General features: G+C 43.8%; 1 protein-coding gene across 2 annotated transcripts in view; it reads right to left on the bottom strand.

Annotated features, from left to right (window-relative positions):
• Wdr19 (WD repeat domain 19) overlaps positions 1-9016 on the bottom strand; it is a 67012-nt gene extending 57996 nt beyond the window's left edge. The window contains exons 1-4 of one of the 2 annotated variants that reach the window (XM_028882229.2): positions 8913-9016; positions 6135-6226; positions 5784-5849; positions 294-419 (exon numbers count right to left, since the gene is read on the bottom strand). In XM_028882229.2, coding sequence (XP_028738062.1) covers positions 294-419; positions 5784-5849; positions 6135-6226; positions 8913-8918 — 290 coding nt within the window. In that variant the 5' untranslated portion in view covers positions 8919-9016. Of the gene's footprint in view, positions 1-293; positions 420-5783; positions 5850-6134; positions 6227-8912 lie in introns of those variants that run through there. The other variant, XM_028882230.2, reaches the window with a different exon arrangement.
• Positions 9017-21004: the final 11988 nt, after the last annotated feature.

The following is a 21004-nucleotide window of genomic DNA, read 5'->3' as shown; positions in this document are numbered from 1 at the left end:
AGTAATAAACACGACCTGCATCAGGACCACAGAGGCCCACTTCTCAGGGAAAACTTTCAAAAGAATGGAAAGCCAACAAACAGTATCATTGCTCATTGAAAAATTGAAAAATAACTACAAAGTTGGGAAATGCTAATTACACAGTACACATTGTGTGCATCTGTTAAAAATATCATATTATACCCCAATAACAAGTACAATTACTGACATTAATAAAAATGACATAGATGACAAAAGCGTCCTGTCATTTCATACTTTATATGCCACTTAAATAACAACAAAGGTATCCTTACCTCATGCCGTTGTCTAGCTGGCTGGTTTTATTTGTGTTGGCATCCCACAGAAAAATGCAACTAGACTTCTCGGCAATCACCGCCAGGATATCCCCATCTTTATCCCAATCCATGGCGACACAGTTGCTTTTGGAAAAGAGAAAATCGTCACTATCCACTTCTCAAAAGTCAGAGAGAAGAAACAAATACTTCTGTCCACAACAAAACCACTCAGTATCTTTAATAGGTCATGAGCCTTCTAAAATGAGAAATTCAATCTGCTATCCACTGAGAATGCATCGCTAACCTTCATGTTTCTGTTTGGTTTTGCTTTGAAGGGATGGAGGGATTTTGAAGTTCTACTTTCAGAACCCACCTCCATGCACTATACTAAATAAAACTGTAGGTAACTAATTATCAGGTTTTCCTGAGTTCTATTAAAAAAAACCTCATCTCCCAGAAAGACAAATTCATCAAACAAGTCTACAAATGAATTAAAAATCAGAACCAATAGGTAGCTTTTTAGACGTGTTTTTTTTTTTTTTTTTTTTTTTTTTTTTTTTTTTTTTTTTTTTCATTTTTGACAAGGGTCTTCTTACATAATTCTGTCTAGTTTGGACTCACATGTAGACCAGCCTGGACCAAAACTTGCAGTGATCTTCCTGCCTCTGCCTCCTGATAACTGAGACTGTAGTTGTGTACCACCATGCTTGGCTGTTCGATAGGCATCTGTCTGTCTATCTATCTATCTATCTATCTATCTATCTATCTATCTATCTATGGTCCTAGGCCTTGAATCTAGGGCCTCTATTATGTCAGCCAAGTGTTCTCCACTAAGCTGTATCCTCAGTCCTTTAGTAGGTAATTTTCTAAAACCAATTTTTTAGGTTTTTCAACGCTAGACTACAAAGCAATGAACTTCATTATGTAAGATCAAGTAGTGAAAGGTTGTTTCATGTTTACAAAAATGAAAAAAGCAGTATAAGAAATGAAATTCGGGCAGGGCAGTGGTGGCGCACACCTTTACCAGGTGGATCTCTGTGAGTTCAAGGCCAGCCTGGTCTCCAAAGCGAGTTCCAGGAAAGACGCAAAGCTACACAGAGAAACCCTGTCTTGGGAAAAAAAAAAAATGCAATTCTACCTAGACAGGTAAAAAAAAGTGGACGAAGGTTGGTGAGCTGGCTAGTTTTATGTCACCTTGACACAAGCTAGAGTCATCAGAAGAGACAGCCTCAGCTGAGAAAAATGGCTCCATGAGAAAAGCCTGTAGGGCATTTTCTTAATTAGTGATTGATGTGGGAGGACTCAGTTCTTTGTGGGTGCGGCCACCTCTGGGCTGACGGTCCTGGGGTCTGTAAGAAAGGATGAGCAAGCCAGTAAGCAGCACTCCTTCATGGCCTCTGCATCAGCTCCTGTCTCCAGGTTCCTGCCCTGTTTGAGTTCCTGTCCTGACTTCCTTCAGTGATGGACTATGATAAAGTGTAAGTCAAATAAACCAATTCCTCCCAAATGTGCTTTTGCTCATGTTTCCATCGCAGCCATCATAACCCTAAGACAAAAATTGGTACCAGGATAATGGGGTGTTGCTGTGACAGACACGACCATGTTTGTTTTGGGGAGGACTGTGGATCTTTGGGCTGGAAAAGCCATGGAATGTTCAAAGCTTGGTGAGCTGTTCTGTGGGAGTGTGGAGGATAAAAATGTTAAGAGACGTCAGAGGATGGAGGCCTGCCCGGCTTGTGAAGTTTCCGAGGGAAGCTTGAGAGCTACTTAAAGACTTTATGGGGCCAATGCATACTTTGAGTTAAGCTTCACTGAGGCTTGAGTCAGACATGACCAACAAGACACCAGAACCACTGAAGTGAAACCCAGCTTTGCTGGGATAATTGATGCTGGTCAGAGCTGAGAGATTAGCAGTGATTAAGAAGAGACCAGCATCATGGAGGTGAAATCTTCTGGAAGAGTTTCCTATGAGTTAGCACACAGAAGCTGTGTTCCAGAGGCAGCCAAGCTTGTGCCTCATGTTGGTAGAGAAGTGACCCAAGCCCTTTGGAGCCCAGAAGAGCATGGGTGGATCCCACATATTAGACATTCGGTTATTTATACTATTGAGAGTGAGAGGACCAAGCAGACGTCATAACAGGCTGCTCAGTCTTCTCAGACATCAGGCCTCAATTTCAGCTTCCTGAGACTGAACAAGCAGTTTCTGAGAGAGCCACGAACAAAGCACAATCAATCTCCACGACCCCGACAGTGAGGACAAGGAGGCCTGGTTCATGCAGTACCAGGCCAGGCCAGGCCTGAGCCACAGTCAGCAGCTCAAGGCGACAACCAAATGAGGACAAAGCCTGGGACTTGTCTGGGCCTGCCCCAAAATGGAAAAGCTGTAGCCTTAACCAGCCCTGGCCAATTAGAATGTACTAATATGACTGCTACTTACTCAAGGCAATCCTACCTAAAATGACCTAACTGCTCTAGGACCTCCCCTTGGCTGTGCTTAAAAGGAGCCTACAAATTCTTCTCAGGTTTGTTGCCGTTTTTGCCTTTGTGTAGGGTGGACAGCCCCAGCACGCTGGAAACTTGGAGATAATAAATACTCTTGCTGATTGCATATGTGGATGGTGGTCTTTTGTGGGACTTCTCCAGGACACTAACAGGGAGTTTGGCTTTTGCTTTGTTCAGATTGTGACTGTGCCCTTGTTTTTCCTTCCTGAAATAAGAAGGTACTTAAATTAATGTTTATTTTACAGGAGTCCACAGTTTAGAGACTTTAAAAAGAAAGGCAGCGGCGGTGGTGGTGGGGGGAGACTTGGGAGTTTTACAGAGAATTTGGATTTTAAAAGAGACTGGATATTCTTAAAGAGACAAATCTTAAAAGTGTTTGAATTTGTAAGGCTGTAGGACCTATTAAGTTTGTAAAATGTTTTATATTGTTCTGTCTTTATTAATGTGTGATCTTGGGGATGAACAAGAAGGAAAAGATTGTGGCTTAACGCAATGTGTTTGTGTGTCAACTTGACAAGGATCAGTTGCGCTGGCTAGATTTATGTCAACTTAACACAAACTATAGTCATCTGAGAGAAGGAAACCTCAACGGAGAAAACGCCTTCAGAAGATTGGTCTGTGGGCCCAGCCCATTGTGTGGGTGGGGCCACCCCTGGGCTGGTGGTCCTAGGCGCTGTAAGAAAGCAGGCTGAGCAAGCCATGGGGAGCAAGCCAGTAAGCAGCACCCCTCCATGGCCTCTGCATCAGCTCCTGCACTGTTTGAGTTCCTGTCCTGAGTTCCTTCAGTAATGAACAATGGTACAGAAGTGGAAGCCCAACATACCCTTTCCTCCCCAACTTGCTTTTGGTCAAGGTGTTTTTGTTGTTTTCTGGAGCTGAGGATCAAACCCAGGGCCTTGCACTTGCTAGGCAAGTGCTCTACCAACTGAGCTAAATCCCCGACCCCTGGTCATGGTGTTTTATCAGTGTTATAGTAACCCTAACTAAGATAGTTGGTGTTTTAGTCAGGATTTCTATTGCCGTGAAGGCCATGACCATGGCAACTCTTATAAAGGAAAACATTGAATAGTGGTGGTGGCTTACAGTTCAGAGGTTCAGTCCATTATCATTATGGCAGGGAGCATGCAGGCAGACTGTGCAGGCAGACATGGTGCTGGCTGCATCTTGACCAGAAGGACACAGGAAGTGGACTGTGACTCTGGGAGTAGCTTGGGCATAGGAGACCTCAAAGCCCTCCCTGACAATGACACACTTCCTCCAACAAGGCCACACCTCCTAACAGTGCCACTCCCTTTGGGGGCCATTTTTTTTTTAAACCACCACAGTTGCGTACTCAGAACTTGGTAGAATACGTGAGGAAGATCAGGAGTTCAAGGTCATTCTCTGCTATATACTGAGTTCAAAGCAAGTCTGGCTACATGGGATCCTATCTCAAAACCAAAACCAGGAGAAAATCATTATGTGTGTAAAATATATAATGCATAGATACAATGTTTTTAACTTTATAACTTCTACAATTCTCAAAAACCAGACTTCTTCATTTATATAATGCTAGTTTTCATTTGGATACTCTTTGCTCGTGGCTAAAACATACTTTGACTTACATTTAAGTTGGCAATTATTTTATTTTACTTTATTCTTCAAATGGTTAAGATGTATTTGGGGACCCTAATTTCTTTTAACTGTCTCGAAAACTTTGGGAGCATAGAAGAGGGAAGTTTTCAAATTGTTAATAAAACCATTTGCCAATTAAAGACTGACAATTAGACAGCATTTTATTTGACTGGAGATCCTTTTTGGTCAAATCCAACTATTATGAATCCAGCAGCAGAATTCAGATGCGGGTCTTACGCAACCAAAGCAGGTGTCACTGAGATTGGGCAATTAAACCCACACGATTTCTTCAGTTTTCCTTTTATACTGAGTGCCTTCCTTTAGGCATAATCACTGAGTAACTATTTTCATCACATTCCCCAAAATACAGAAATCAGAAGCGACAGTGCAGAGTGCGGGTGACGGCAAAAACCCACCAGCCTCAGCAGGAAGGGCAGAGCAGGCGGGAGAGGCCAGGCCAAGAGAGGTGAACAACAGGACTGGGAAACGTGGTCAACAAACTATGGATGGCAGACAGGCACTGACAAGCACAGCCGCGCAAGTCTCCTGAGGGCAGGGAGTCCTTGCATGTGGGCAGCAGAGTCTGTCTGCAGAGTCAGACGGTAACACTGAACCGTTCAAAGTACCTAGTCTACAGGTGCATTTAGAACGGCATCCTGCAAGCGGAGACATCTTCCTTCTCTAAGAAGTATGTGCAAAGTGACTGTTCTCCAATCATTTCCGGAGAGGAAGTACCAAAGGAAATACAGATTGGGTATTCCTAATTTTGTAATTTTTTTCCATTTTCATGTGTATGGTGTTTATATGTGTATGCATGTTTTCATGTGTAAGGGTGTGTGTGTGTGTGTGTGTGTGTGTGTGTGTAGGCTTCAGGCTCATGTAGGGTAGGGATCATCCTCAATCACTCTTCTTATTTATTGGAGCAGGGCCTCTTAATCAAACCCAGAGTTCACCTATATGGTTAGTCTTAAGAGGCCAGCTTGCACTAGGGGTCAATCCTGTCTTTGTTTTCCAAGGCTGGAATCCCAGGTCAGTCACCGTTCTTCCCTGGTCCTGGCATTACGGGTGTTCTCAGGATCTGAACTCTGGCTCTCATGCATGTGTGCAAGTGCTCAAGCGTCCCCAGCCCCAGAGGAAGCTTGTTTTGGACCCAGCTACCATAGTCACATATTCACCTATGTGAGTATTTATGTATACAGATACAAACTCTAACTCAGGTGCCACACACATGCTTTACTAACTTTAACATGAAGAAAAAACCTTTTATAGTCAGAGAAAACAAGAGGAGGTGGGGTTATTCATTTGATTTAATTTTAAGACAGCAGTCTTTTTTTTTTTTTTAAATCTTGTAGGCAACAAAGCTTGACGTTTTTGATCCACCCCCGTACTTACCCAGGTAAGCTAATTTTACTTCTCTTTTGGCCATGGCGATCAAAGATTTTAACAATATAATCAGCTCTGAAAGCAAGCAGAATATAAAAGTTACTTCGATATCTCTCTTATGTATCCATGAATTTAAAAAATTAGGCTCTATTTCAGGTGACTTCAGTGTTCTTTCATGGTAGTTTTTTAATTTGTATTTTCAAGTTATGATCAAGGAAAAGGTTCTGTAAACTGTGATGTTAACGGGGTTGAATATTTCAACTATCACACAAGAATTTACACTAAAGACAGTATGGTCACAGGTTAGATGTGGATACATACGCATACAACCATTATTTAAAATAGTCGTTCTTTTCTTACCCCGTTACTGCAATGAAGTTTCCTGATGATTTTTGCCAGGCAAACTGTATCGGAGCACCAAGCCAAGTCTTTTCTAGCAGGGAGAAAACACGCTAAAAAATAAACACAATGTTTACATTTTCAAAACAATTATAGATCGGCCAGAAAATATGCCACACTTTAATCCTGCAGATGTGTAGGCTGCAGAATGAATGATGGTGTTTATTCAAAAAACAAATAACAATGAGCACCAGGTACGGTGGCATACACCTTTAATCCCAGCACTTGACAGACAGAGGGATCTCTGTTAGTGTGAGGCCAGTCTGGTCTACACAGTGAGTTACAAGTCAGTCAGGGATACAGTGTGAGACCCTGTCTCAAAACTAACAAAAAAAATTGAACAAACAATACAATGAACAAAACAAAATCAACCAGTCAATCAAACACCAGCAGTCTGTACGGCAGGATGGACTTTGTGATAGTTAGCTTTAACTGTTAACTTGATACAACCTAGAGTCATCTGGGAAGGGGGTCTCAGGGAGGGCCTGTCTACAGTTAACTGATGTGTGAAGACCCACCCAACTGTGGGCGGCAACATTCCCTAGACAGCGGGGCCTGAATTGTATAAGAGAAATGACCTGAGAACAAGCAAGTGGGCATGGTTGCATCTGTTTCTCTCTCCTTTTGACTGAAGATGTGATATGACTGGCTGCTCTAAGCTCCTGCCACTGTGTCTCCCCTGCTTAGCAGAGTGTAATCTGTAAGCTGAAATAAACTTTACAAATAAAGGTTACAAATAAACTTTTTTTTGCTCCCCTAAAAAAAAAAAAAGTTTCTGCCAGGTACTTTTATCACAGCAACAAGAGACTAAAACAGACCTCAAGATAAGAGATTATCATACAACTTCTTTCGTTTGATTGTTTTGAGACAGGGTCTCAATGTGTAGCTTTGGCTGGACAGCAACTTGCTATGTAGAGCAGGCTGGCCTCAAACTCACAAAGATCTACCTGCCTCTGCCTTCTGAGTGCTAGGATTGAAGCTGTGTGCTTTTAAATGTTTTCAATTGTTAACTTTATAAAAAAAAGGTGTTATAGTGCTTTGTGCACACTGAATGAATTTAAACATGTTTGTTAATTGTGACACAGATTTAGGGGATTAAATTTAATAAAACAACTATTTAAAAATCTTGGATGATTACGATAGACCTATCTAAGATGTTTACAATTCCTTTAAAATTATCTTCTTTTACCCACAAGTTATACCTATTTTTTTTCTTTTTTCTTTTCTTTTTGAGACAGGGTTTTTCTGTGTACAGCTCTGGCTGTCCTAGATCTCACTCTGCAGATCAGGCTGGCCTCAAACTCAGAGAAATCTGTCTGCCTCTGCCTCCCAAGGTGTGGGTATCAATGCTGGCCTCACTGGTAATTTTTCTGTTGATTATATGTTGAAATAAATTTTGGAGATACTTAGCAAAACAAAACAAATTATCACAATTTTAACTGTTTCTTTAACAACCTTATAGTTTCTAAAAGTTAAAAACTCGAAATTTCACTGATTTATATTATTCTTTTATCAGACTTCAAATCTAGAATACCTGAGAACATGACCCTATATGAAAAATTAGATTTAAATTCTTTAGATTAAACAAGGATACCCTTATCTAGGTGGATGCAGCTTACACACGATTGCAACTTCTCCAATGCTTTCTGAACACATTCTGTATCCACCTCCTGAGCGCCAGTGTCCTGGGGTCACAACTTAAAGCAGAGATGTGCTATGACCCAAGTACACACAGGTTTTGTCCAGCATGGACACACACACGTACTTAAGAACATCTTACTTCTGCAACTGTGTGACTACATTGTCCGTAAACCTTACTTTATTCCCTTCACGGCAGTTCTGTCTTGGGCTGTGATCTTACAGGTTAGTTTTCTTCCACAGAGCTTTATAGCCGCTCTAGGTACAACTCAAAAATGAAAGTTACAGCTTCCTAATCTGAAACCCAAAGGTTTGGTTCTTACGTATTAGTTATAGACATTAAAGCAAGTCGCTGTAACGCTCAAGCACAGGATTCTAAGCTATAAAGAAAAAAAGTATTTCCACTTTTCTGATACATCATATCGGAAAGTGAATCACTTTTTGCAGTGAACCATGCAGAATTATCTGTCAATCCAATTGACACAGGAGCGACAGTGAAGCTTTAGGAAAGCTAAAACCATTTTAAATGAGCTTTTTCCATTTCTTTGCCAGAGCAGGGCGGGGTAGGAATCTCTGAGGCAAATCACAGGAGCGAAGAAGCTGCAGCTGTGGGATTCACAACAGACTCAATCGTAGGGAACCTTCGTGCAAGGGAGGACGCACACAAGCGTGCGCATTTCTCCATCATGTGTTCTAGGGACCAGGAATCTGTACACCGGACGGGCCACAGTTCAAGTTTTGGAGTCTTTTCACTCTCTCTAGGGCTCTGGGCCACGGGCTTGGCTTGCCTGTGGCTGAGCCACAGAAATAAGACAGCTGGAGGCATCGGGTTACCTCCAGAGCGACCCGTCCCCACGGCTGAGAAGTTCGGGCATCCTCAGAGCAGGCTTCTACTGAGTTCCAGAGGGCACAGGCCTCCCTCTCCGCCTGCTTTCTTTTCCCCCCATCCCTACAACCCCATCCCCTCCCTCCCGGGGAGCGTTCCTCCACCCCTCAGCACTCCCGCGGAGGGACGGGGACGCAAACCACTGAGGGTCGCGCTCCGAGGAAACCAGCGGCGGCCGCGTCTTCTCACTCCCCTGCCTTTTCTAAGTTATTTACCTTCATTTCCAGGCTCCAGGGGCACCACCGATCTTGTAAGTGCGCAGGCGCACCAGAACTCCCCCGCCAGGCTACCGCGTTCCCGTTACCCGGGAGACCGTGCAAACAGCGACCAATCAGCGAGCGCGGGGCGGGGCTTCTCTGGCGCCTTCCGGCGAGAGATGGGCAGGGTGGGTGGTCACGTGGCGGAGGCGGGGCTAAGCCCCTGGAAGTTGGGTGTCGCCGGGGGGGGGGTCAACTTCCTGCCTGAGCTCTGATTGGGTGAGAGCAACCCCGGGAGGCGGGCTCTGTGGACGGAAAGGGTCCTGTGCAATCTGACATGAAGACGCCAGTGAAAGAGGGAGAGGATGTGGAGAAATCCCAGGGAAAAAGCAGGAGTTAGCAAGTAGGAGGCGGGCATTGGCTCCTGGGCCAAACGGATTCTGCAAAGTCCACACGCTTGGAGAAACTAGAATGTCATCCCTCACTTGGTCTTGCTTTATTTTATTTTATTTTTTTGCCATAGAGGCGGCGAGGCGTGAGAGGTCCTTTCTTTCAAGGTCGTTAAGGCAATTTTAGGTAGTGTGGTCGGGGGAGGAACAGGAAAAAAAAAATGAACTCGCTTCTAGAGTTTGAGCCTGGTAACCTTTTAAAAGGATTGGGCCCGAAGGCATTTGGGCGTCTTTACAGTGTGTTGAAACTGCCTCTTTTGCTGTTTGAAAAATGCCGTTCAACCCATCTGCCCTACACCTGTTAGGAATCTCATTTGCAAAGGAAAAAAAAAAAATAAAACAGCTACCGATGAGTGTGAACTTTGCACTGGGGTTTTGCAGTTAATTCTTGATTTCAGGTCCCTAATTCAAATCCTGGTTCCTATAAATCAGTCACAGAAAATTTGACATTGAATCAACAGCTAAGAACTTTCCAGAGACAAAGCACCAGTTCGGAGGTGTTCACTGGTGGGTTACCTGAAACATTTAAGGAGGGAGTTTTACCCATTCTCTACAGCCTCTTTCACAAAGTAGATACTGGAGTCAAACCCAAAGATATTAAAAACAACAAAAAATCCCAAAACAGCCGGGCAGTGGTGGCGCACGCCTTTAATCCCAGCACTCGGGAGGCAGAGGCAGGCGGATCTCTGTTAGTTCGAGGCCAGCCTGGGCTACCAAGTGAGTTCCAGGAAAGGCGCAAAGCTACACAGAGAAACCCTGTCTCGAAAAACCAAAAAAAAAAAAAAAAAAAAATCCCAAAACAAAACCCTCCCCATCAATATTCCTTGCAGTCATAAATGCAAAATGTCCAATAAAATATAAGTACATAGAATCTGAAAATTGCGAAAAATAATTGCATACCAGGGCTAAGTGAAATCTACCCAATGCAGTATAGGATGTGTCTAGGTTTGAAAGTAATTGATTTCCTCCAGAGTGTTCACAGGGAGCCCATCGTCATTCAGATGCAGTTTATGGCCCATTGAAAGTCTTTGTTCCAACCAGCTGGGATTATACTCAGGCATCCTGGACCCAAGTGTAGCACTGAGTGTCCAGAACACAGGGTTTTTGAAGGCAAACACCACGTCCTGGCCAGGTGTGGTGGCACACACCTTTGACTCCAGCACCTGGGAGTCAGAGGCAAACAAATCTCTGTGAGTTTGAGGCCAGCTTGGTTTATAGAGTAAGTTCTAAGACAGCCAGGGTGGTTATTTGAAAAACCAAAACAAACAACAAACCACATTCTGGCATCTCATTTAGGAACGGTGTGTGTGTGTGTGTGTGTGTGTGTGTGTGTGTGTGTGTGTGTAATGCAAGCCGGCAGTTAACAGAAGCTAAGATGCCCAATTGGGCATCATGACCTTAGGTTCCTACAATAGAGTTGGGTAATTTTCCACAGGGATTCTCATCAAGGAGATCAAATTCTAGTCAAGCCTAAAATGGCCTCAGCAAGAACACAAGATGGAGCACCCTCTGCACTGTCTTGTTCTGTCACAGTAGCAACTGGCTAGAGAAGGAAAACTACACGGTTATACCAATAGTTACAATAACAAAGCACTTGATAAAATTTAACATATGTAAAATTCTCAAAAAAGAACCCTCCAAAACCAAAAAACCATCAAAAACCCAAACAACAAATGTAGGAATATAGGGGGATTTCCCAGTTGCAAACAGTATCTCCAAAAGGTCTATTGATGATATCATACTTAATGCTAAGAAACTTGAAAGTGTTCCCATTAAGGAACAAGGCAAGGATGTCCCCTCTTGGGGCCCTTCCTCAATTCTGGTGGAAGTTCTCATTATTGCAATAAGAAGAAAAAAGGAGCATACTGATTGAAACTGTTCACAGATGACGTGATTGAGTATGTAGAAAACCTGAAGAAAAAAAAAAGACAAAAACCACGGGAAGAATATACCCTGATTATACCCAGGCCTCAGGATACAGTCCTAATCCACAAAGATCGGTCACTTTCCTTCGTACCAGCCATCGAGCAGATTTGAAATCAAAGAACAATGCCATTTACGTGAGTGACGCCAAAGTGAAATGCAGCTGTGAGCCTAGCAACACATAGAAGATCTGTGAAGAACAGCGCAGAACTGAGGAGCGAGAGCAGAGAGCTCAACAGGGCCTGGAGGGGGCAGAGTGGGTGAGGGCGCTCGCTGCCAAGTCTGAGGACTTAATCCTCAGGAACCAACACAAGGCCAACGTGATGGAAGGAGAGAACCCACTGCCACAGGTTGTCCTCTGGCCTCCTCATGCCGGCACTGGCACCTGTGTGCCAACAAACACACAAATAAGTATCATGAAAAAAGTTTTAAAGAACTAAATAAAAGGAGAGAGAGCCCATGTTCATGAATAGTAAGATTCAGAATGGTAAGATGCCAGCTCCACCCACCCCCCCTCCCGCCGCCGCCATTTGATTTGCAGCTTTAATGGAAGCAGAAGAGAGATCCTAATCAGTTTACTAGCAAACGGGTTCTGGAGTTTCTGGGGTGAAGCAGATGATGCAGGATAATCACTCCAATGTCAGAGGAGAAGAAGCGCTAACACCATCTGACTTCAAGTCCTACTATAAACCTCCACCATCAAGAGAACGGGGCAGGGCAGGTGAGCTGCCTCAGCGGGTAAAAACTCTTCTGGGCAAGTCTGACAAGGTGGGTCTGAGCCCCAGAGCCCACGTTAAAGTAGAAAAAGACGACCACCTCCACAAAATTGTTAGACATACGTGCACTAATAATAATGATGATTTTTTTTTCTCAAGTATCTTCAGTGGACCAACAAAATGGATGGCTCAGTGAGTGAGGACATTTTCTGCCAAGTCTGGAAACCCAAGTTTGATTCCCAGATCCTACATGGTGGAAAGAGAGAGCTGACTTCTGCAAGTTGCCCTCTGACCTCCACATGTAAGCCCTGGCTCACATTCCCCATCCCCCAGTACACAAAGTAAATGTAAAATGTAAGATGTTCAAGGCTATGTGGTAGGTCTGATAGAATGGACAAATACACTGGTGGGTCATATCCCATCCCAGAGATGGGATCCAAATAGATTTAGTCAGCTGATCATTGACCAAGAACCAGAGCAGCACAGTAAAGCAGCAGTATTGTCTTTCCAATGCGTGGTGCTAGAGCTACTCTATGTCCACATGCAAGGAAATCGGAACAGAACCTCACAAAAATGGCCTGAAATCAACTGCAGACCAAATGAAAGATGCTAAGTTGTAGATAAGACAAGATGGGAGGAAGTCTAAGTGACCTTGGGCTTGATGACTTTTTAGATACAATACCAAAGACACAGTCCATAGGAGAAATAAGAAACAGAACTTCATTAAAATTAAAGGCAGGGCTTGAAGATGGCTCAGGGCACGAGGGCACTGGCTGCCAAGACTGACGTCCTCAGGTCAGGTTTTGATCCTACATCATGGAAGGAGAGAACAGAGTCCTGTAAGTTGTCCTTTGACCGTCAAATGCTCGAGTGCATGCACACAATCGAACATACACAAAGGCATGCTGTGGAAACATTTGTACACACACACACACACACACACACACACACACACACACACACACAAATGTAATAAAAAGTGAAAAGAAAGAAGGCAATGATCTGCCACTGACATCATCAAGAGAATGAGAAAACAAGCCACAGACTTGGAGAAACACTTGCAAAAGATAGGCCTAATGAAAGACTGATACAGAAAACAAAGACCTTTAAAAGAAAACAAACAACCTGATTTTAAAATGTGCAAAATTGTGTCTGACAAAACTTCTAGCTAGAACAGCCCCACAGATGACAAATGTCTTAGTTAGGGTTTCTGTGGCTGTGAAGAGACACCATGACCATGGCAACTCTTATAAGGAACACATTTAATTGAGGGGGCTCGTTTACAGTTTCAGAGGTTCAGCCCATTATCATCAGGGTGGGGAGCAGGGCGGCATGCAGGCAGATGAGGTGCTGGAGGAATAGCTGAGAGTCCTACATCTTTCAGGCAACAGGAAGTCAACTGAGACACTGGGCATAGGAAAACTGAGTATAGAATATCTGAAAGCCCGCCCCCACAGTGACACGCTTCCTCCAACAGGGCCGTGCCCACTCCAACAAAACCACACCTCCTAATAGTGCCACTCCCTATGAGATTATGGGGGCCAATTACATTCAAACTACCACAAGTAAAGAATAAAAGTTCAGCATCAAGCGTTATTAGGAGATCGAAAGTTGGAACAAGCACTGTGGCCACATGCCTGCTAGAATGGCTGACACCCGGACAGCACCAGATGCTGGTGGCGATGTGGAGCAGCTGGACCTCTCATTCACTGCCGTCAGGGACGAAGAGTGGTGGATTCTTTGGTGACAGTTTGGCAGTTTCCTAACAAACTAAGTGTGCTCTTAACATGTGACCCAGCACCCGCATTCTTTGTATCTACCTGAACAAAATGAAAACATACCATACCAAAACCCAGATGCAGCTGTTTATAGCAACTTCAGTCATAATTACTAAAATTTGGAGGAAAGCAAGATGTCCTTCAGTAGGTGAATGGGTAAATAATTCATGGTATAGGAGAGTAACACATACTATAACAGCTCCGATCCTTGAAACATATGAAAAGAAAGAACTTGGTCACAAGAAGAGACATGTTATAGGAGTCCATTTAGATTATCTCTCCCAATAAGTAATTCTGTAGACAGAAAAATAGTGGTGTGTGGGTATTTCTGAGATGTGATGAAAATTTTAGAAAATTACATGGTGGTGATGGCTTCACTATTCTGTGAATATTGTATATTGTATACTTCAAAATGGTGGATTTAGTGGTGCATAAATTTCATCTCAAGTAAGCTATAAAAAACTGGCAGGTAGGGCCAGCCATGGTGGCATGAGCCTTTAATCCTCAGGAGGCAGAGGCAAAGTGGGTCTTTGTGAGTTCAAGGCCAGCCTGGTCTACAGAGTGAGTTCCAGGACAATCAGGGCTACACAGAGAAACCCTGTATTGAAGAACCAAAACAAACAAACAACAAAACAAAACAAACCCAAAAAGCCAGCCAACCAACCAAACAACTACCCCCCTCCCCCAGCAAAAAAAAAAAAAAAAAAAACTTGCAAAAGCTTCATAAAACCTAAGGGAAAGAATATTCTAAGATCTGAGCAGCTAACTTGAGTTTTCATTTGCAAAAATAAAATGGTTACAAATTGTAGCACGCTTGCTCAGTGAAATCATAATTTCTCTATCTAGTTGTGATGTAGTAGGCAGCATTCCTAATTTATGTTACTTAAAGAATATCAGTGGCAGACTGTAGAGAGGTAGCTAAGAACACTAGTTACTGTTGCAGAGGATCTGGGTTCAATGCCCAGGTACCCACACAACAACTCACAACCATCAGCAGCTACAATTTCATGGGATCTGACATCTTCTGACCTCCCTGGGCACCAGGCACCCAGGTGGTGGGTGCATAGACATATGCAGACAAAATACCCATACATATAAAATAAGGAAATTAAATTTAAAATAAAAGATAAAGAGTATCAGTGAGGAGCAGCTTCCAAATGTGATAAAAATGGTGACAAACTTATCCCTCCTTGTGTTAAACACTCATTAGTATTTAGCTAATTAGCTAATAATTAGCAGCGTGGCCCAGCAGGTAGGGGCGCTTGCGACCAACTCTGATGACCTGAGTTCAATTCCTGCTTCCCACATGGTAGAAGAAGAGAAGAGAGAATCCGCTCTTGTAAGTTGTCCTCTGACTTTCACACTCAAGTTGTGACATGTCCCTACCTCAAACAAAGGCAAATAACAAATGTAATTTTAAAGAAAGAAAAATTAAAATATACACAAGAAGAGACAGCGTGGAGATGGAAAGGTTTTTTTTGGTGGAAAACAGTGTTTACCTGGGCCTTATTTTGAGACAGGAGATTACTGTGATGCCCAGAATGGTCCTGAACTCCTGGGCTCAAATGATTCTACGGTCTGTGCCTCTTGAATACCAGTGACCACACATGTTCTGCACTCTGCCTAGTTTAATTTTTTTCAGTAAAAGAAGACTGTTTTGTTTCACAAGATCACACAAATACCACATTCATATCAGTAGCTGTAAATAAGGGTGGCAGGGTGGTCTGGGTGGTATGTGTTCTACCACAAAGGTTAAAACAGGGTATTTAAGAAGCAAGATACACGTCTCTATGTGCAGAACCCTGGAATGGCAAATGTTCAGCTTCCTCCAGTAGGGTCCAATAGACTTTCAATCAACATGAAAACAGGTTAGAGTGATTTTAACATCTGTTCTTGCATGGCCGTCTTATGATTGCAGTTTTGTGTTTGGGCTCTTTGTGATTGTTTTTCTGTGTGACTCCCGTGGGTGTAGTGTTTGGGTCAAGATGGCTCATGCACATGACCTCAGATGCTGGCTGCTGGCTGAAGAGGTCTCCTGGAGACACTGGCCACAGCTTCTTCACTTGTGGCCTGCTTATAGGTGGCTTCTCCTTGTGACTTGGGCTCCTTAGAACACAGTGGCTGGATTCTAAGGTAGGGCATCCATGTCCCATAAGTGAGTCCCTGGAGGCAAAACTGGAAGCCCCCAATGGCAGGAGGCCATGCCCACCATGTCCTATTGGTTAGGTGGTGTGAGCATCCAGCACAAATTCAAAAAGAGTGAAAATAATCCGGATCTCTTGATGGGGAGAACCACAACGAATTTTGTTTTGTTTTGTTTTGTTTTTTCGAGACAGGGTTTCTCTGTGTAGCTTTGTGCCTTTCCTGGGACTCACTTGGTAGTCCAGGCTGGCCTCGAACTCACAGAGATCCGCCTGGCTCTGCCTCCCGAGTGCTGGGATTAAAGGCGTGCGCCACCACTGCCCGGCTAACCACAACGAATTTATGGTAATCTTTACCACAGGTACCGACAGAAATCAGAAGCAATGTAGTGCAATGAGTTCTAAACTTTCTGCTTTTTGTTTTTTGAGACAAGGTGTCTTTATGTAGCCCAGGCTGTCCTGAAACTAACTATGTAGACCAGGCTGGCCTCAAACTCACAGATATCTGCCTGCCTCTGCCTTCTGAGTACTGAGATTAACAGCATGTGCCACTACTATCTGGTGAGTTCTGATCTTAACCAGATTAGTACTATTCTGTTTTTCTCAAGCAGCAAAGATTCAGAATATGTAGTTCTGTAGTTCCAAAGTATGAGGGAGGTAGAAGCAGGTGGATCAGGAGTTCAAGGGCAGCATCCACTCTAATAATTTGGAGCCCAGCTTAGGCTGTGCGAGACTCTATCTCAAACCAACAACAAAAATAAAAAGAACTGAATTCTCAAATGGAAGAAAAGAATAGCTTTATGAATCAGAGTAGAAGCGTACCTTAATAAACCCCCAGAAAGTCAGAGTGAGAACATTCTAGAAGTTGCCAGCCTGAGCATGGCAGGTGTGGGTGTGGACATATGTGATTGTCCCTCCCACTGCTTTGAGGTAGCACCTGCCAGGCTGCCCCACACTCTCTGCGTGTCACCCACCTGCCTCTCTGAACACAGTCTCCTGTGAGTCTTCCTCTCAGTCCTGAACCAGTTCCATTTGGTTTATGTCTTTATTTGATGAAAAATAGTTGCCTGGGCAGTGGTGGCGCACGCCTTGAATCCCAGCACTTGGGAGGCAGAGGCAGGTGGATCTCTGTGAGTTCGAAGCCAGCCTGGTCTACAGAGTGAGTTCCAGGAAAGCCAGGGTGACACAGAGAAGCCTTGTTTTAAGAGAGAGAGAGAGAGAGAGAGAGAGAGAGAGAGAGAGAGAGAGAGAGAGAGAGAGCGCGAGCAAACCAGGTTGCTACACAGCCATTGTTGGGGGACAGCATGGCAAGAAGCGTGTACCCTCAGAGGTGAATGTTTTCATGTCACAGGTCAAGAACTCCTACAATCTCTTATGTCATCCCATCTCCAGATAGAAATACCAAAGTTTGCAATGAACAACCTTTCCCTCTTACTGGCAAAGCCACCACTGGTAATAAGCCAACAACATGGCTGTCACCATCAACCACAGCCTGTCAGAACAGTTCTGTTGCTGTGGAATGCCCCATCTGAGAGCAGGGCGGAAGACTCGGGAAATGCAGCGGAGAAAGTTACCGCCAACGTGACGGATGCTGCAAAGGCACACTGCACCAGCTTCCAGTGCGTCCCACCAAGGACTTCGGTCATGAGCCGGCATGCAGATCCGGTGTGACATGAAGAACGACCTTGCATTGTCTGTGGATGTCATGAGGCCAGTACAAGCTGCAAGGGCACATTAGATGGAGCCACGGCCCCTTGTTCTGTCTTGAGTGTGAAAACCCCGAAACTGATCAGTAATAGTCCAGAGAAGCAAGTAATAGGCAGCTCTTGTAAAACCCATGGCTATCGAGGCACACTTGGCACATGTCACAAATCCTGCGTAGTCTTTCTCAAAACACTGCCTGGTGATAATGGCAGTGGTACAGGAAAGGGAAAGAGAGAAAAGAAAAAAAGAAAAGGGATAGAAGGAAAAGAAAAGAAGAGGAAAAAAAAAGAAAAGGTCAAAATCGCCTGGTATCCATCTGTGAGGCACCCCCCCTCCTCCAGATGAAATCAGTCCTTCTCACACTATAGAGGAAGAAGTGGTGGATTGAGGGGGTAGACAGACCTGAGCAAGCTCAGAGCACGGGAAGGGTGGAATCAGTGTCCTTGAAAAGGCTGACAGTGATGATTTGGAAAGAACTGTGGAAGAATGAGTCAACGTTCTGTTTGATCCACTCATCTGAGGCACACTGCAGCACAAAGACCGGGTGGAAAAGCTGTGGGCTGCCTGATTCTGACTGAAGTTCGTTCTAATGAGAAGATCAGGGAATAATTTAAGAGATGGCTCAGCAATTAAGAGCACTGCCTGTTCTTCCAGGGGACCCAGGTTCGGTTCCCAGCACCCACACAGCCGCTCATGCCTGTAATTCCATTTCCAGGGGATCGTATGCCCTTGTTTGCCCTCCATGGGCACCAGGCACGCATGCAGGCAAACACACACAGACATAAAATTTTTAATTAAAGAAAAACAGAAAAAACCCACAGGCACAATCATATTTTTGTCACAACAAAAACAAACAAACAAAAAAGCTCAGTGGAGCTTTCTTTGTGAACCGAAGCAATTAGGAACAAGACGTCATGCTCGGCTCAGCTCCAAGATCCACATATCCTGAAGGATGTGTATGGCGCAGACATAGGTCTCAAAAGAACTTGCCAAAGCAGCGCATGTCATGGTCGAACCATTTGTAGAACATGGTTGAGGGGGAGAGGAAGTCTCTGGTGGGGAAGGTGGGAACTCTGATGCCGTGTGTCTAAAGACTTTCACTGGATCAGCGGCTGAAATCACGGAGTCTCACCACAAAGAAGATGGTGCTGATATTGATGCCATTCAAAAGTATGGATGCCACTGAGTAAGATGATTTAAGGCTGCAAATTCTTCCCCCATCATTAGCCAGAAGTACAGCACGTACACCCTAAAGCTGAAATGGCTAACGTGCTAAACTCGCCACTAAAAATCTCTTATTGTGTGTGGTCTGTAATTAAGCCCGAGTAGACATCCCAGCAGCATCCATATCAATGAGCAGATGCAGTGGGCTTATTTATAGCACGCTGCTTTTGGGGAAAGCTAGTGGTGGACACATTTAGATGACATTTATATAGTTATAAAAATGAAGACTTGATTTGGGACTTGATTTTAGTCGTTCTTCAGATTTAGGGCTCTAGATGGCAAATGCTGAAGTAATTGGCTCCTTTGGACAATGCTGGGCCATCATTTAACCTCATAGGGCCCTTGTAGCCTGGTAGGTTTCATACAGAGTTCTTCAGGAGACTATGAACACAGAATCACTTGTAATGACTTCATTCCGACATTAAGAAATATAGCTATAGCCGGGCGGTGGTGGCGCACGCCTTTAATCCCAGCACTCAGGAGGCAGAGGCAGGCGGATCTCTGTGAGTTCGAGGCCAGCCTGGGCTACCAAGTGAGCTCCAGGAAAGGCGCAAAGCTACACAGAGAAACCCTGTCTTGAAAAACCAATAAATGAATGAATAAATAAATAAATAAATAAATAAATAAATAAATAAATATAGTTACCCTTAAAGTTTTACCTCCAAGCCCTCAAATTAGCGTCGATTATTTTTGCCATACTGAGGTAGATGGATAATCAAATAATAGTGTGATATCATACCAAGAAATAAAAATGACCAGAATATCCTATAAATAAAATTTCAAAAAGTTTATTTGTATTTTATATGTATGAGTAGTTTGCCCACGTGTATGTATGCTCACCATTTATGTGCAGTTCCTCTGGAGGCCAGAAGAAAGCATCAGATCCCCTTGAACTGGAGTTGCAGATGTAAGCTGGCATTCAGGTGCTGAGAACTGAACCCAGGTCCTTTGCAAGATCAGCAAGTGCTCTTAATTTCTGAGCCATTTCTCTAGCCCTCTATAAAGAATCTTAAAAGTAATCTTTGTTTTTTGAGATAGGTTGTAATGTATCCCAGCCTGCCTCAAACTCACTAAGTAGTCAAGGGTGACCTTGAACTTGTGAACTTTGTATAACTCAAATCCCACCCCCTAGTGCTGGGATTATAAGTGTTTACTTCTGGGAAAGCAAGTTTTGAAATGTGGGCTTGTGGCTTTTAAGCTCATATAAACACTTCCCAAAGGGGCTGGAGAGATGGCTCAGTGGTTAAGAGCACTGGCTGCTCTTCTAGAGGACCTGAGTACAATTCCCAGCAACCACATGGTGGCTCCCAACCACCTGTAGTGGAATCTGGCACCCTCTTCTGGCATAATGTCAATAGAGCACTCGTATACATAAAATAAATAAATAAACACTCCCCAAGTATTAATCTTTGGAGTCTTGTGCAGCATAGGTCAGATGAGCCAGGAAAATTATTACAATAACAAACCAATATTTTATGCATATTTAGTGATTGCTTTGCCCTGAGAGAAAAATCTAAACTCTGAGGTGTGACTAATGACGGGGGGGGGGGGGGCACGGGACGGGACTGGGGGGACGGGGGGGGGGCAGGACGGGGGACACGGGACGGGACACTAGAAAAGATGTGCTTCATCTCTCTGAAAAAATGACAAAGAGCATGCTTTTTAAACTTTTACCCTTAAGTTATAGTTTTAAGATGTCTAGAACTGTCAGAGTAAAAAGGCCAGAGCTGGAGAGATGGCTCAGCTGTTAAGAGTACTTGTTCTTTCAGAGGACCCAGGTTCAGTTCCCAGCACCATCTGTAACTCACAACTGTCTGTAACTTCCAGGGAATCTTGTGCCCTCTCCTGGCCTTCTCAGATACCAGGCATGCACATGCTATGCAGACATACCTGTATCAAAAAGAAAAATCTCATATACATAAAATAAAAAATAAATACGTCTTCTTTTGGTTTATTTCATTTTATTTTATGTGTATGGGTGTTTTTTTGCCTGAATGTTTGTCTGTGCACCACAAGCCAGTTGTGAGCCAATATGTCAATGCTGGGAATTGAACCTGGGTCCTCTGGAAGAGCTGGCAGTGCTCTTAAACACTGAGCTATCTCTATGACCTACCCCCTTTTTGTTTATTTCATCTAATCTTCTGTTTAAGCCAGAAATTAGTGTAACTGTTGATG

This window comes from Peromyscus leucopus, chromosome 10 (genome assembly GCF_004664715.2).
Source record: "Peromyscus leucopus breed LL Stock chromosome 10, UCI_PerLeu_2.1, whole genome shotgun sequence".
NCBI lineage: Eukaryota > Metazoa > Chordata > Mammalia > Rodentia > Cricetidae > Peromyscus > Peromyscus leucopus.
Note: the sequence above shows the minus strand (reverse complement) of the source record. Positions and strands in the feature narration are given on the sequence as shown.